The following is a 14,733-nucleotide window of genomic DNA, read 5'->3' as shown; positions in this document are numbered from 1 at the left end:
GAGCTAGGGACAAAGGTAAGAGCTGTTTCCTAGTTCTGCTGGATCTCTCAGCAGCATTTGACACGATCGACCATAACATCCTTCTGGACCGTCTAGAAGGGTTGGGAGCTGGCGGCACTGTCATATAGTGGTTCCGCTCCTTCCTCCTGGGTCGTGTCCAGAAAGTGGTGGGGGATCAGTGTTCAGACCCCTGTGCTCTCACTTGTGGGGTGCCTCAGGATTCTGTCCTCTCCCCCATGCTTTTTAACACCTACATGCAGCCGCTGGGAGAGATCATCAGGGGATTAGGGCTGGGTGTTCATCAGTATGCGGATGATACCCAGCTCTACCTCTCTTTCAAATCATAACCAGTGAAGGTGGTGACGGTCCTCTGTGAGTGCCTGGAGGCGGTTGGAGGATGGATGGCGGTTATCGGATTGAGGTTGAATCCTGACAAGACAGAAGTACTGTTTGTGGGGGACAGGAGGCGGGCAGGTGTGGAGGACTCCCTGGTCCTGAATGGGGTAACTGTGCCACTGAAGGACCAGGTGCGCAGCCTGGGAGTCATCTTGGACTCACAGCTGTCCATGGAGGCGCAGGTCAATTCTGTGTCCAGGGCAGCTGTCTATCAGCTCCATCTGGTTCGCAGGCTGAGACCGTACCTGCCAGTCGCACTGCCTCACCAGAGTGGTGCATGCTCTGGTTATCTCCCGCTTGGATTACTGCAATGCATTATACGTGGGGCTACCTTTGAAGGTGACTCAGAAACTGCAACTAATCCAGAATGCGGCAGCTAGACTGGTGACTGGGAGTGGCCACCAGGACCACATAACAACAGTCCTGAGAGATCTACACTGGCTCCCAGTACGTTTCCGAGCACAATTCAAAGTGTTGATGTTGACCTTTAAAGCCCTAAACGGCCTCGGTCCTGTACACCTGAAAGAGTGTTTCCACCCCCACCATTCAGCCCGTACACTGAGATCCAACGCCGAGGGCCTTCGGGCGGTTCCCTCGCTACGAGAAGCCAAGTTACAGGGGACCAGGCAGAGGGCCTTCTCGGTAGTGGCACCCACCCTGTGGAATGCCCTCCCACCAGAGGTCAAAGAGAACAACAATTACCAGACCTTTAGTGTTAGCATAAATCCTCTACATGGCACAGATGCTGCATGTGGCTGATTGTTTACATTATAAGACTGCTGTAACTTTCCCAGACACAGGAGACAGTGTAACTTGATCTCCTGTCATGTGATGTTTCTTTGTTCTGTTTCTACTTTCACTTCTGACTGGAGAGTGATGTCGAATACACTTAAACCACACTCTCTTAATAAACGTAGATTAACACCTACGATTGTTTGCTGTCTTCTTAATTGAAGCCAGTGGCAGTAGTAAGAATATTGGGATTTACACCCCGATATTCTAACAGTGGTAGCAGAGTTCTGGCTGATGATCCATCGACTTCTGAAAAGCGTGAACAGGCACCTGACGGAGGCCTCAATCTGCAGCAGCTGATCCAGAGGGAATTTCGCCTGCTTGGGAGTCACCGGGTTCCTGCGTTCCAGGGGAGGAAGAGCACGGAAGTCTGCGTTCCTTATCACCGGAGCAGTGAGTAACCGGGACTGATTTATAGCAGCAATAAAACCTCAAAAGTGCCAGCGTAATTGCAGGTGCCTGCTGAAAGCCTACTTTGCAGCTTCTTTGTACTTTGAAGTCAGAAGCTAGCGGCACGCTTAAAGAAGCAAGATGGCTAAGGCCGGGGATTCAGAACAAATTTCCAGGAGTTTGTGTCCTCTGGTAAATGACACAAATTACGCAACGTGGAGTGTAAAAATGGAATGTGTTCTTATCTGGCAAGGACTTGTTGAGTTGATTCAGAACGCACCGCCCGTTTTGCCAGGCCAGAGGCAAACCGCAACGCACAGGCAAGGGCAACAATAGTTCTGCATTTGGACCCATCACAGCTGGTTCATATTTGGAATCTTGATTATGCTTATGATGTCTGGAATCATCTTAGAGATGAGCATTTGAGATTAAGAGCCGGATCAACAACATTGTACTTTCAGAGATTAATTAATTTGCGTCTGAAAGAGGGAGGAGACTTTAGAGCCCATTTGCATCAGATGCGTCAGCTACGCCAGGAGCTAGTTGACAGAAACGTCAATTTGGATGACGACATTTATTGCTTTACAGTGCTAAATAGCCTTCCCAAGTCCTATAATGCTATTGCAGCCCAGCTGGGGGCACAAGACCCCCAGCAAATGACTGCAGCAGGAATTTATGCTTCATTGCTTAATGAGGAGAACAGGACCCGTGCACAGGCGGAGGCCAATGGGAAGCGCGAATCACCATTACCTGGTGCATCTGCAGAGACTGCACAAGCCCTTGAAACTGTAGTCAGATGCCAGTTATGCAATATTCTTGGGCACACAGCCAAGACATGCAGACGACCCCAGAAGGACTCAGGAAGTCAACAACAGGCTTCTGGGCCTAAGGGGAGAGGCAGAGGCAGCAGCGGCAGCAGCGGTGGAAGCAGCACCAGCACCAGCACCAAGGGTCCTACAGCACGCAAAATGCTTGTAATGCTTACTCAGCTTGATGACCAAGACGACGACGGGTCTTATCTGATCATCGATTCTGGGTCATCCCACTATCTTGTGAACGACAAGAGACTGTTCCAGACTTTTGAGAAGCTGGACTCCATCGTGTCACAGGCAGATGGCAATTCTTTGAAATCTGTTGGAAAAGGAACTATTTTTCTGAAATCTCTAAATTTGAGTATCAGTAATGTGTATCTTGTTCCAGAGCTGCAGCAAAACCTTCTCAGTGTTTCTCAAATTGATGAGAAGGGGTTTGAGCTGTGTTTTTACAGGGGCACCTGTGTGATTTCTAAAAATGGAGAAGTTCTTTTAGAGGGACACAGAGACAAAGATAACCTTTTCAGATTATCTTATGATAAAAGTGATGCATGTTTTAACGTTGTTGATAATTGTTTAACAGGTCCAGAGGAGCCTAAGGACGCGACCAAGCAAGCAAGGTCTAACACGTTGTTTTCATATTTTTTCTGCTCATGTGTTTGGTCCTATGCCAAAGTCCCTTGGCAAGGCCAAATATTATCTTTTGATAACTGACCACTTATCTAAATATACGTAGTTTTATCCCCTGCAAAAGCCTCAGCAGGCTCTTGTGAAATTTTCTGAATTTTCTGCTAGGGTTGAACTGAAACATGGTTGTAAAATTGAATGTTTGTTAACCAATGACATTCCTCTTTTTACTTCACAGGAGTTTCAAGCTTTCTTTAATGACAAAGGCATTCACCACAAGTTTGCCAAGACCCAGGCAGCTTGGGACAAAAACTTGTGTGTTAAGGTTAACACTGAGTTAAAAGCAGGCATGCAAGCGTAACTGCTGAGTTCAGGATTGTCTGAACAACTGTGGGCTGAAAGCATCTCAGCTTTTCTTTTTAAGTGGGTCAGACAGGTTCCTAAAGGACAGAAGCGTTCTCCTTTTGAGATTCTGTTCAAACAAAAGCCTGATGTGAGCAACCTTAAGGTTTTTGGAACCAAAATGTGGGTGGCTTCGCTTGAGGGCAAGCCAGTCCAAGGCATTCTGTTGGGTTTTGAGGAAGGTCAATACAGAGTTATGTTGCCTTCTTCCACTGAGGTGATTCTTACTCAAGAGGTAGAACACACTCCTACGCCACAAGAAACATATGTTCTTGATAGCTTTCCCATAGGTGCCAATGATTTTGATGCTTCCTACACTGACACAAGTGGTAGTGAAGATGATTCCTTTGCTGATGGCTCCACCCCGAGTAGCTCTGACACAGGGGAGACAGTCATACAAAAAGGAACTCATGCTGTTTTTAACAGACCATCATCGGATGATGAAAAAGTGCTAGAAGCACTTGAACCACTGTTTACCATTGGTAAGAGTTCTCCCAAAAGTCCTGAAGGGGAGAATCTCAGTAAACAGGATTTGCACCTCTTACGAAGATCTGAAAGGATCACTAGAGGACCCAAAAGGTATTCTCCGGAGTTTGCCAACACAGCAATTGCAAATTTAGCTGTGCTTAAAACTCCAAAACAGGCAGCAGTCACACAGGCTAAGCCACAACAACAGGTTGTCAAACGCAACACTGTTTCTGTCAACAGAGCAACTGCTCTGGTCCCCTGGAAGCCAAAACTGGTAAATCCAGTCTCAGAGAGTTCCACAGCAGGAAAGTCCTACTTTGTTTATGACAACTGTTTGTTCACTTCTCTTAATGATGCTCTCATATTTGCATCTTTTTCCATTTCAGGATTCAGGGGAGATGTTAGCATAAATCCTCTACATGGCACAGATGCTGCATGTGGCTGATAGTTTACATTATAAGACTGCTGTAACTTTCCCACACACAGGAGACAGTGTAACTTGATCTCCTGTCATGTGATGTTTCTTTGTTCTGTTTCTACTTTCACTTCTGACTGGAGAGTGATGGCGAATACACTTAAACCCCACTCTCTTAATAAACTTAGATTAACACCTACGATTGTTTGCTGTCTTCTTAATTGAAGCCAGTGGCAGTAGTAAGAATATTGGGATTTACACCCCGATATTCTAACATTTAGAAGGCATCTCAAGGCAGCCCTGTTTAGGGAAGCTTTTAATGTTTGATGGATTTCTGTATTTTAGTATTTTGTTGGAAGCCGCCCAGAGTGGCTGGAGGAACCCGGCCAGATGGGCGGGATATAAATAATAAATTATTATCTATTATTATTATTATTATTATTATTATTATTATTATTATTATATATTAAGATGAAAATAATACTGAAATACAGATAAAATATGAAATGTGAAAGGAAGTGTTGTAAGAGTGATAGAAGTCTATTATTGCTATTATTTTGTAAAATAGTGTTTATTATATTGAAATATTATACTTTTCTTTATTCTTTTACTGGTAGTGTGCCCTCACTCACTGAGAGAGACCCAAAGGGGATTCATGTCTCTCCTCTGCAAACCTACATACGGTCATTTTAGCTCTGCATTGTATTCCTATCTCCAACACACACACATCCCGTACCCATGGGGAAGAACAGTGATTGGGGAAGTACTGGGAGACCATCCTTTGAATGAGGATAGGGCGTGTGTCTCCCTTTTCATCTGTGATTTGTTGGAGGCTGTGATGGTTTCCAGTAAAATACCTATTTTCCCTTCTGTGCAGGCTTCTCCCAAGGCTCTTCTCGGTATAAATGAAAATGGCACCAAGGCAGCAGCTGCTGTTGTTATGAGCTCTGGGGTTGGAGCTGCTCCTGGCCCCTCTCCCACTCCTCTGGTCTTTGACAGGCCATACCTTTTTGTCTTAAGGGCATCAGATGATGGGCCCATACTTTTCATGGGGAGAATAGTAAACCCAGCCCATCCATGAACATAAGGGGACCATTCCGAGGCTTCCAATTGTCAGCTTTCTTAGTCATGAAAGAGCCCCCCCCCCATTCTACAGATGCGTTGGAATCAGCCCAATATCAAAACTAGCAGTTGATTTTAAGGATGATTTTAATGTAAAATAAAGTTGACTGTAAAACACTGGTTATTGTAAGTATGTGAAATTCATGTGCCTCATTTCAAATGTGTAACATGTTTCCTGCCCTCAAAGAGAACTTAGTAGAGTGCTAAATTCTACGCCAGGGGTCAGGAAACTTTTTCAGCAGGAGGCCGGTCCACTGTCCCTCAGACATTGTAGGGGGCAGGACTATATTTTGTAAAAAAATATATGAACGAATTCCTATGCCCCACAAATAACCCAGAGATGTATTTTAAATAAAAGGACACATTCTACTCATGTAAAAACATGCTGATTCCCGGATTGTCCGTGGGCTGGATTTAGAAGGCGATTGGGCCGCATCTGGCCCCCGGGCCTTAGTTTGGGGGCTGCTGTCCTATGCAACTGTCAACATGTTAAAAATGAAGCCTTTTCGATAAAGAGGGGAGCCCCAGTTGCCACAGCAAACATGTACAGTCAAACCTCAGTTCCCGAATGGCTCTGCTTTGGAACGTTTCGGCTCCCAAACACCGAAAATCTAGAAGTAAATGCTCTGATTTTCGAACGTTTTTCAGAAGCCGAATGTCTGACGTGGCTTCCGCTTGAATGAAGGACGCTCTTGCAACCAATCCGAAGCCACGCTTTGGTTGTCGAACGTTAAAGTACTGGTCGTGGTACTGACATAAAACATCCTGGCCAGCAGCTGGAAACTGTAACAAAAACTTTATTTCAGCTGTTCACCTTTTTACTCTTGAAATTTCTGCATACTGTAGAGACTTCACTGTGCCTGTTTTAACACTTCACCATCTCCCTTACTGGAAGGGAGACACTCAAAATCTTTTCTTAGAATCAACATGTCTGCTTTTGTCAATTGGGCATTGAAACAGTTGAGCCCATAATACTATACAGCTCATATTACAAACCTCAGGCATTACCTGTACATAGGCCAACATTCCCTGGAGATGTGGAGCCTGGATAACAGGGGTGGAGGCAAAGTTACACTCCTCCCAGTAGGTTCTCATGGGGTGCCACCTTTCATAGGGATCCCGTGAGATCCTTAAAGGGTTGGGCTTTAAATGGGCTTTAAATGATGAGCACACAACTTAGGACAACTGTTTCTGGCTTGAAATTAAATTCACATCAACATGGCCTAATATAAGGAAAGTTGCAGAGTGGGACACAAAGACTAAAGAATCCAACATATATTTTTACAATAATCACTATTCTGCTAGTGGACTATCTGACTTCAAACCAGGGGAGCCTGCTCTGGCTAAAATGGACAATGAAAAAAGATGGAGGACTCCAACCAATGAGAAAAAGCACTTGTCACTCAGTTCCTATGCCATCAAGACCAATGGAGAATTCATTAGAAATCATGGATACCTACAGTTAATGCAAAAGACTACACAAATAGAAGAAGAGATTCCCTGTAACCCCTTAGACCAGGGTTTCCCAAACTTCGTACTCCAGCAGTTGTTGGACTACAACTCCCATCATTCCTAGCTAGCAGGACCAGTGGTCAGAGATTATGGAAGTTTCGTCCAACAACAGCTGGAGACACAAGTTTGGGAAATCCTGCGGTGGCTCAGCATCAGGAGATCTACCTGTTGAAATGCAGAGGGATAGATTTTAAAAAAAAACCCTGTTCAACAGCCAAATGTTTTATGCATTCATTCATTCTGAGGTCTATCAATAACCAGCCGTATGTTTTATTTCTAATGTAGAATTTATATAGTGCAGCCTGCAAGTAACTGGAGGGAGGAGATGTAATGTAGTATTAGGTGTTATACTGCTACTTCAACTATAGGTGGCACTGTGTGCAACTGTTGCAGTGAGTCATGCTGCTGTTGTAGTTTGTTCTAGTGCAATAATACTGTCTCTCTATTAAGTAAAAAAAATGGCAGAGCTGAGGAAGAAGCAAGAAGGGGCATTGGAAATTTAATATGTCTGTTTTTCTCCTTTTTTATTGTACTCAAACAGCTCCCCTTTCCATTCCTCAGGTACTATGTGTACTCTTGGTGCTACAGGTATGTGTTGCATTCAACCTTAAGTGTCATGTTCTACATAGTAAATTAAAACATATATTTCATATAAAAACTTCCATCATATATGTATGTAGATTGAGACCCTAGTATATATCAGTTTACATCTGTTTTCCTCTCGATGTAGCTCTTCATGTGACCCTCAGCTTCTGCACAATTCTCAATGTTACCAAGGAAAATGTCGGCTTGATGTTTAAAAACATTTGGCAGAATTCATGAATTTCTTAGAATCATAGAATCATAGAGTTGGAAGAGACCACAAGGGCCATCCAGTCGAACCCCCTGCCAAGCAGGAAACACCATCAAAGCATTCCTGACAGATGGCTGTCAAGCCTCTGCTTAAAGACCTCCAAAGAAGGAGACTCCACCACACTCCTTGGTAGCAAATTCCACTGCCGAACAGCTCTTACTGTCAGGAAGTTCGTCCTAATGTTTAGGTGGAATCTTCTTTCTTGAAGTTTGAATCCATTGCTCCATGTCCGCTTCTCTGGAGCAGCAGAAAACAATCTTTCTCCCTCCTCGTGATCTTATCAGCTGGTGCAGCATTGGATAGAAACCAGATACGTGTCCTTACCCATATGTGAATAAGGCTCTCCTGGGTTTCAGGAGGAAATGATGGGAATCTTAATGTACTTCCTGCTTACTGATTTCAGTTTGGTTAAAGCCACGTCTTGACAAATGCTGGCTCAGAGTGGTGCTTTTATCCTCCAGTAAGCAGCACAGGGAAGATAAAAACAGAACATTATTGCTGCCAGTCACTGAGAGAACCTGAAAGTAGAATGTTCTACTCAAATCAATTCACTTTGTGTCATTTTCATATAGGGCGGCGGTTGTCATCACTTTTAGACAGAAAGTGGCCATTGTTAATGGCAGGAGTGGTCTGTGTTCCTCTTACACATAATTTCCGCTCTTCCATTCCTCAGGAGTCTCATATGAGAGAAAGAAAAGCTGTGGAACCCTAAAATATCATCATAGCACCTCCACACCATGTTTATCCACTTGTGGCCCCATGAGTTTCCACATGGAAGCTTTAGAAATCAAACTACTTTACAATTGGTTTTACACAATGGAGTGAAATCACACTTTAGTTCACGGTTTTTGCAATCTGCAAAGTGATGAAACGAAGCACATCCTCCCTTTAATCCCTACTCAATGACAATTCACTTTGAACTTCACTGGCAAAACTCCCAATACTATGAGGGCTAGGTTTTCCTAAATCCCACTGTTTAACTACAGCTCACAGGAAGTGGATGCAGTTGAGTTGCTGAATGACCACATATTCTTGTTTTTCATACCATGAAGTCGTGATCTTATCAGCTGCTGCAGCATTGGATAGAAACCAGTTATGTGTCCTTACCCAGTTGGCTGCAGCAGCAGCAGGTAGAAGCAAGCGAGGGCCATAAATAGAATGTAACCTAGGGAGAAGAGAGCTTACTCTACAAGCAAGAGGGAAGAGCAAACATCTCAGCCCAAAGGAACAAGTGTCAAAGTAAAAAGCAGGACCTTTTGGGGAAAACCCAGGTATGTATACAAACGATCTGAGAAATGTTGGTTGATAATTCACCATCCATAAGGGACAGTGAGTGTGAATGGGGAGACATACAGGTTAACATCAGGCCACCTGACACCTTGCAGATATGGCTGACTCTAAAAGGCTGCTGTTCTAGGAGCACCAGGCCCTGGTGAGGTTGTATACCCTCTGCCTGAGTGGGTGAAGCAGCTCAGGACACTCCCCAAACTAAGACACCTTTCAATAGTGCTGTGGAAGGGAGAATGCAAGGCAATCCTGCTGAGGATGTTGGGCAGCATCACTGGCAAGGATGATTAGCGAGAGGAAGCCCCAGGCAGTCAAAGCAAGTTATGCAGATGTGTGAAGGGACAGTAAGTAATACCCATTTATTGAATCATTTGATCAAAGTAATTCTGACCAATAAGGGCACAGTAAGCTCCCCATGTCTGCTGGGATCCAAATCCTGGCAGAACATACAACTCAGGAGATAAATTCCTAGAGTAGGAAGCCTATGGAAAAGAGCTAGTGTCGTGTAAAACTAGGACACAGTCACCAAATGAGAATGACACATTCCCAATAAATTTTACTACATAAAAAAACAATTCTTTTGAGTAGGTTTCCATAGAAGAGTGCTAATATATGCTGTTGTTTGTTTGTTTGTTTGTTTGTGTGTGTGTGTGTGTGTGTGTGTGTGTGTGTGTGTGTAGGAAATCTCAAAGTGCAATGAAACCCGCCATCCAGTTCTCCTTGTTACTGATTGTCCTTCAAGTCCACAATGGCCATGGAGATAAAGATCCACTTCAAGAAAAGCTAGCTTCCAGCATTGCTGACTTTGCATTTAAATTCTCCAGACAAGTAGCTTCACTCCAGAGTGGCCAAAATATCTTCTTCTCTCCTCTGAGTATCTCCATGGCGTTTTCAATGATTGGCATGGGTGCTAAATCCAACACCCAAAATCAAATTTACAAAGGACTTGGATTAACTTCAATTGACACAAGTAAGATCCATAAAGAATTTAAACAGCTCATTCAGATGCTGAAGAGTCCTGGAGCTAAGATGGACATAGGAAACGCCTTGTGGATAAAAAAGCCACACCAAATTCTTCCTAAGTTTTCAAAGGGTGTCAAAAGTTTGTACAAAGCAGAGAGCTTTAACTTTGAACAACCCTCTGTGGCTGAAAAGCAGATAAATGATTATGTGAACAAGAAAACCCATGGGAAAATTACGAAAGCAGTTCAAGACTTAGATCCAGCAGCCATCATGGTTCTTGTGAACTATATCTACTTCAAAGGTATGTTAAAGAAAGATAAGTTACAAATATTTAATGCTTTGTATTGTTCAATTAGCTAAAACTGGCAGTAATAACTTATACCTTCAAAACAAAAGTGTTTCTGCAGTGGAACCAACAATTTAGTTGAAAGTTCTAAAAGATGAAGCATTTAATGCAGAATTAGCAAAAGACGGGTTTGAGGCTGAAGTAGTTCCCTGAAGGCTTCCAGATGTTCTTGGGCTGCATCTCCCACCATCCCTGACGATTGGACATGCTGGTTGATACTGATGGTGGTGAAGTCCAGCAACATCAAGATCCCTGCCCCTGGATGCTTATAAACCACACAGGAAGCTGTTCCACTTGACTCAGTCCACGTTTTGGCCTGTGGGACCCCACTATCCCCATTTCCTCTCTCCCTTGCTATCTTCTGAAACATGAATAGCATGTTGACCTACCCTTGGCAATCTTTGTCCTTTGTCTGCACTCTCCTGATTCAACATAGTGCTATCATACACATGGCTGAAGGTGAATTTTCCAGCAGGCAGTTGACACTCCTTTTTCTTCTTAGATGACTGGAAATATCCCTTTGACCCTCAATTAACCCATAAAGAAGATTTTTTTATTGATGAAGGAAAAACTGTGAAAGTTGACATGATGGAAAACACTAAGCGTTACAGATATTTCCACGATGAAGCTCTGTCCTGCTGGGTAGTTGAACTTCCCCACAAAGGAGGTGCTGTTGCCTGGTTCATTCTGCCTGATGAAGGCAAACTGAAGAAAGTGGAGGATGCTATGGGGGAGGAAACTTTGTCCAAATGGAGAAAATCTTTAACAGAGGGGTAAGGCTTTTCTCTGCTGTTTCTAAATGCCTCTGTAGTAGTTAGTATTTATTAGAGTATGGAATGATGGCATCTGTTTTAAAACTTTAAAATGCCTCTCTTTAATTGTATGAAGATCTGACCCTGCAAACGCAGTAAATTGCTGAGTGTTATAAAACTCTTCATTGCTGATGATTTAATGTTCTGATTCTCGTTTAGGGACAAAATTAGTCTGTTCCTTCCAAAATTCTCGATGTCTGCATCCTATGATCTCAACAATGTGCTTTCTGGGCTGGGCATTACTGATGTGTTTAGCAGCAATGCTGATCTATCTGGAATTACTGGAAGTAGCGGCCTGAAGATTAACAAAGTACGTGTGTAGATATCATGCCTTGGTTATTTTATGGTATGAGATCAGGCTTTTAAAAGCGTTAAGTTACTGACAAATTTACTTCTAAGCATTGAGAATCAGCCCCTGGACCTTTCCACATTCTCTTGCTGTCTCAGGGGACTCTCTGCCTCTTTGCCATAGGAACCAATTGCATAGGGTTGTATGCAGTGTTAGTACCACTCAGAGCTGACACATTGACATTAATATAATGTATTTGTTTATTTTTTATATATTCATTTATTTATTTTACCCACCCATTACTGTAAGGTTCCAGGGTGTGTTACAGCACTGAAACACAACATTAAAAATAGTTTGAAAACTACATGCACTCATAAAAACAAGGAGGGTCATAGAATTGTAGAGCTGGAAGGGGGCCCAAGGGTCAACTAATCCAACCCCCTGCAATGCAGGAATCTCAGCTAAACCATCAATGGCTGATGGCCATCCAATCTCTCTTTAAAAGTCTCCAAGGAAGGAGCGTCCACCACGTCCCTAGATCTGGAAATAAATCATAATCATAATCATAATTTATTATTTGCAACCCGCTCTAGGTGGCTTCCCACAAAAGATTAAAAATACATTAAAATTATAATTAAAAATTATACTGGAATGGACTTCCTTGGGAGGTTGTGGACTAGCCTTTTAGAGAACTTCATATGATTGGGAGTAATTGGTTGGACTGCAGTGGTATTTTATTTCTTTTAATTGTCTTAGTCTGGGCAGGAAAGACAACTCAAGAGACAGTGGGGTAGATAACCTAGGCAGTACTGGGTGAAGGGAACTCTTGGTCCACCTTATGCTGTCTTTCATTGAGTCATTGTATGTGCACTTGAGGATTGGCATGCATGTGAGGTGAGCACCAAACCCACAGGGCCACTGTGTGCTTCTCAAATGGAAGAATTCCTTCCAAACCTTTGTTCTGAGGCCACAAGAATTGCCTGTAAATATGCACAGGAGAAAGGGACGCAGGTGGCACTGTGGGCTGCTCTGGTTCGCCAGAAGCGGCTTAGTCATGCTGGCCACATGACCTGGAAGCTGTATGCCGGTTCCTTCGGCAGGTAAAGTCAGATGAATGCCGCATCCCCAGAGTCGTCCACTATGCCACAAACCTACATGAGATCATTTTGCCTGTGTTGTGTTGCCATACACAACACCCCCACACCACTCATGGGGAAGAGAAGATCGGTAGCTCTTATTTATTAAATTAAATTTGTATACTGCCTTTCATCCAAAGATCTCAAAACAAAATATATAACACAAAATACTCAAAATACATAGGAAAAATACATCAGGAAAACATGAATGAAAACAAACCCATATACATATATACTATTTGTCAACTGCTTTAAGGTTTATAATCAAGGGGTGTATAATTTTTTTATGAAATAAATAAAAATAAATACGTATGAGACTTCTGCACTGAGCATCTACTTGTAATGGATACTGCCTGCATATTTGACTTGGGGCAGTTCGAATCTTATATTTTGAAATGCAGACCTACTTAAAAACCATTATTTAGAAACAGCAAACAAAAAAAGATGATCCATCAACAACAACATTGACTGCAGGGAGTTAGTCGTGTGCCACAGTTGCAAGCTTAGCAAAACAAATGAACATAATATCCAATTTTAGAAAAATTGCAATAAACATACAACAGGGGCTCATTCATTCATTAGTTTAATAAAGTACTGCCCTTCGTCTGAGGATCATGGGGTGGCTTACAACACGAAAGTACATAACATAACACAACACACTGGCGACTGACTGGAAGCCATTTAAACCTTAGACCCAATGGATATGTGTTTGTGTGCATTTTTGTTCGTGGTTTTTTTCCTTGTTTGTGTGTTTTTGTGAGCTTGTGTGGTTGTGGCTTTTTCTTTGTGAGTGTTTGTGATTGTGGGGGAAGCACTGAGAAATTATTCTTGGAATGAGGATAGGGGGGTTATAAATGTGTTTCCCTTTACATCTGTGATATGTTGGAGGCTGTCATGGTTTAAAAAAAAATGAATATATCTTCCTTCCTTCCTTCCTTCCTTCCTATGCAGGCTATCCATCAGGCTGTCCTGGATATACATGAAAAAGGTAGTGAGGCAGCTGCAGTGACTGTTGTAACGACTGGGTTCAAATCCCTATCTCTTCGTGATCCTGTTGTACTCAAATTTACCAGGCCATTCTTTCTAACCATATTGGCACCAAATGATGGACCCCTGCTTTTCATGGGGAAAGTAATGAATCCTGTTCAAAAATGAACATCAGGGGGACCATTCAGAAGTTTCCAATTGCTTCTGAATCTTAGTGATGAAAGAGGACGTCCCCCCTTTGTTCAACAGAAGAAAGCGCCATAAGCAGTAGTTGTTTTTAAGGACGACTATGACACCAACAGCAAACTGCAGGTACAATAAAAAATAATTTTAAAATGTGTCTCTATTTCATTTTTTATGAAACTTTTATGAAATTTTCTGTTTTACAATGTATAATATTTATTTAAACAACCTTAAAATATCAATGACTTCCCTTCTTCTCTTTCCATGGTTCATTTTGAATAGCATAAATCATTGCATATTTTACATCTCATCTTAATGCTGCCAATGTTTTCAAGTGTACACAATTGCCCCCATATATTCAAGAAACATTTCCCAATCTTCTTTAAACATAGGTTCTTGTTCTCTTATCAAACATGTCTCTATTTCCAATCTGTACTTCCTTTTACCGAACACTGTGAATTACCGAACAATCACTTAGTTAACTCTCCAGCTTAATCTCTTGACTGCAAAATAAATCTAATCAGATAGTAGATTACTTTTAGTTTAACAGACGAAAGGGCATAAGAGCAGCATTACTCTGTCCATCTGCGATTCCCACCCTCTGGTATTCATCCACCTTAGAGAAGGAGGTTTTACAGCACAACAAAAAGTCTCTCTCAAAAATGTACAAGCTGTTACAGAATGCTCAAATAGAAAAATTGGGAAAGGGAAAGGCCATAATAAGATAGGAGGAGGACTTAGGTTATGTAATTGAATATAAAGAGTTGGGGGAAACTGAACAAAAATATAAATTTTACAGCATTTTATTTAATAAGAGAAAACTACCTCAAAATGCACCATAGGCGGTATTTAACACAGGAGAGATTGGCTAAAATGAACAGATCGCTTAGTAATTAGTGTTGGAAATGCACAAAGCAGATTGGAACCTTCTACCATATCTG

At 42.4% G+C, this 14,733-nt stretch overlaps 1 protein-coding gene across 1 annotated transcript; it reads left to right on the top strand.

Moving 5' to 3' along the window:
• The first annotated feature begins 9,643 nt into the window (after positions 1 to 9,643).
• Positions 9,644 to 13,949, top strand: LOC132593210 (plasma serine protease inhibitor-like). Its single transcript, XM_088669764.1, has 4 exons — positions 9,644 to 10,340; positions 10,888 to 11,158; positions 11,357 to 11,507; positions 13,574 to 13,949. The coding sequence occupies exons 1-4, from the start codon at positions 9,689 to 9,691 to the stop codon at positions 13,775 to 13,777; spliced, it is 1,278 nt and encodes a 425-aa protein (XP_088525890.1). The 5' UTR covers positions 9,644 to 9,688; the 3' UTR covers positions 13,778 to 13,949.
• Positions 13,950 to 14,733: the final 784 nt, after the last annotated feature.

Source organism: Zootoca vivipara, chromosome 1, assembly GCF_965207765.1.
Source record: "Zootoca vivipara chromosome 1, rZooViv2.hap1.1, whole genome shotgun sequence".
Lineage (NCBI taxonomy): Eukaryota > Metazoa > Chordata > Lepidosauria > Squamata > Lacertidae > Zootoca > Zootoca vivipara.
The sequence above is the reverse complement of the archived record's forward strand: the minus strand, read 5'-3'. Positions and strand labels throughout refer to the sequence as shown.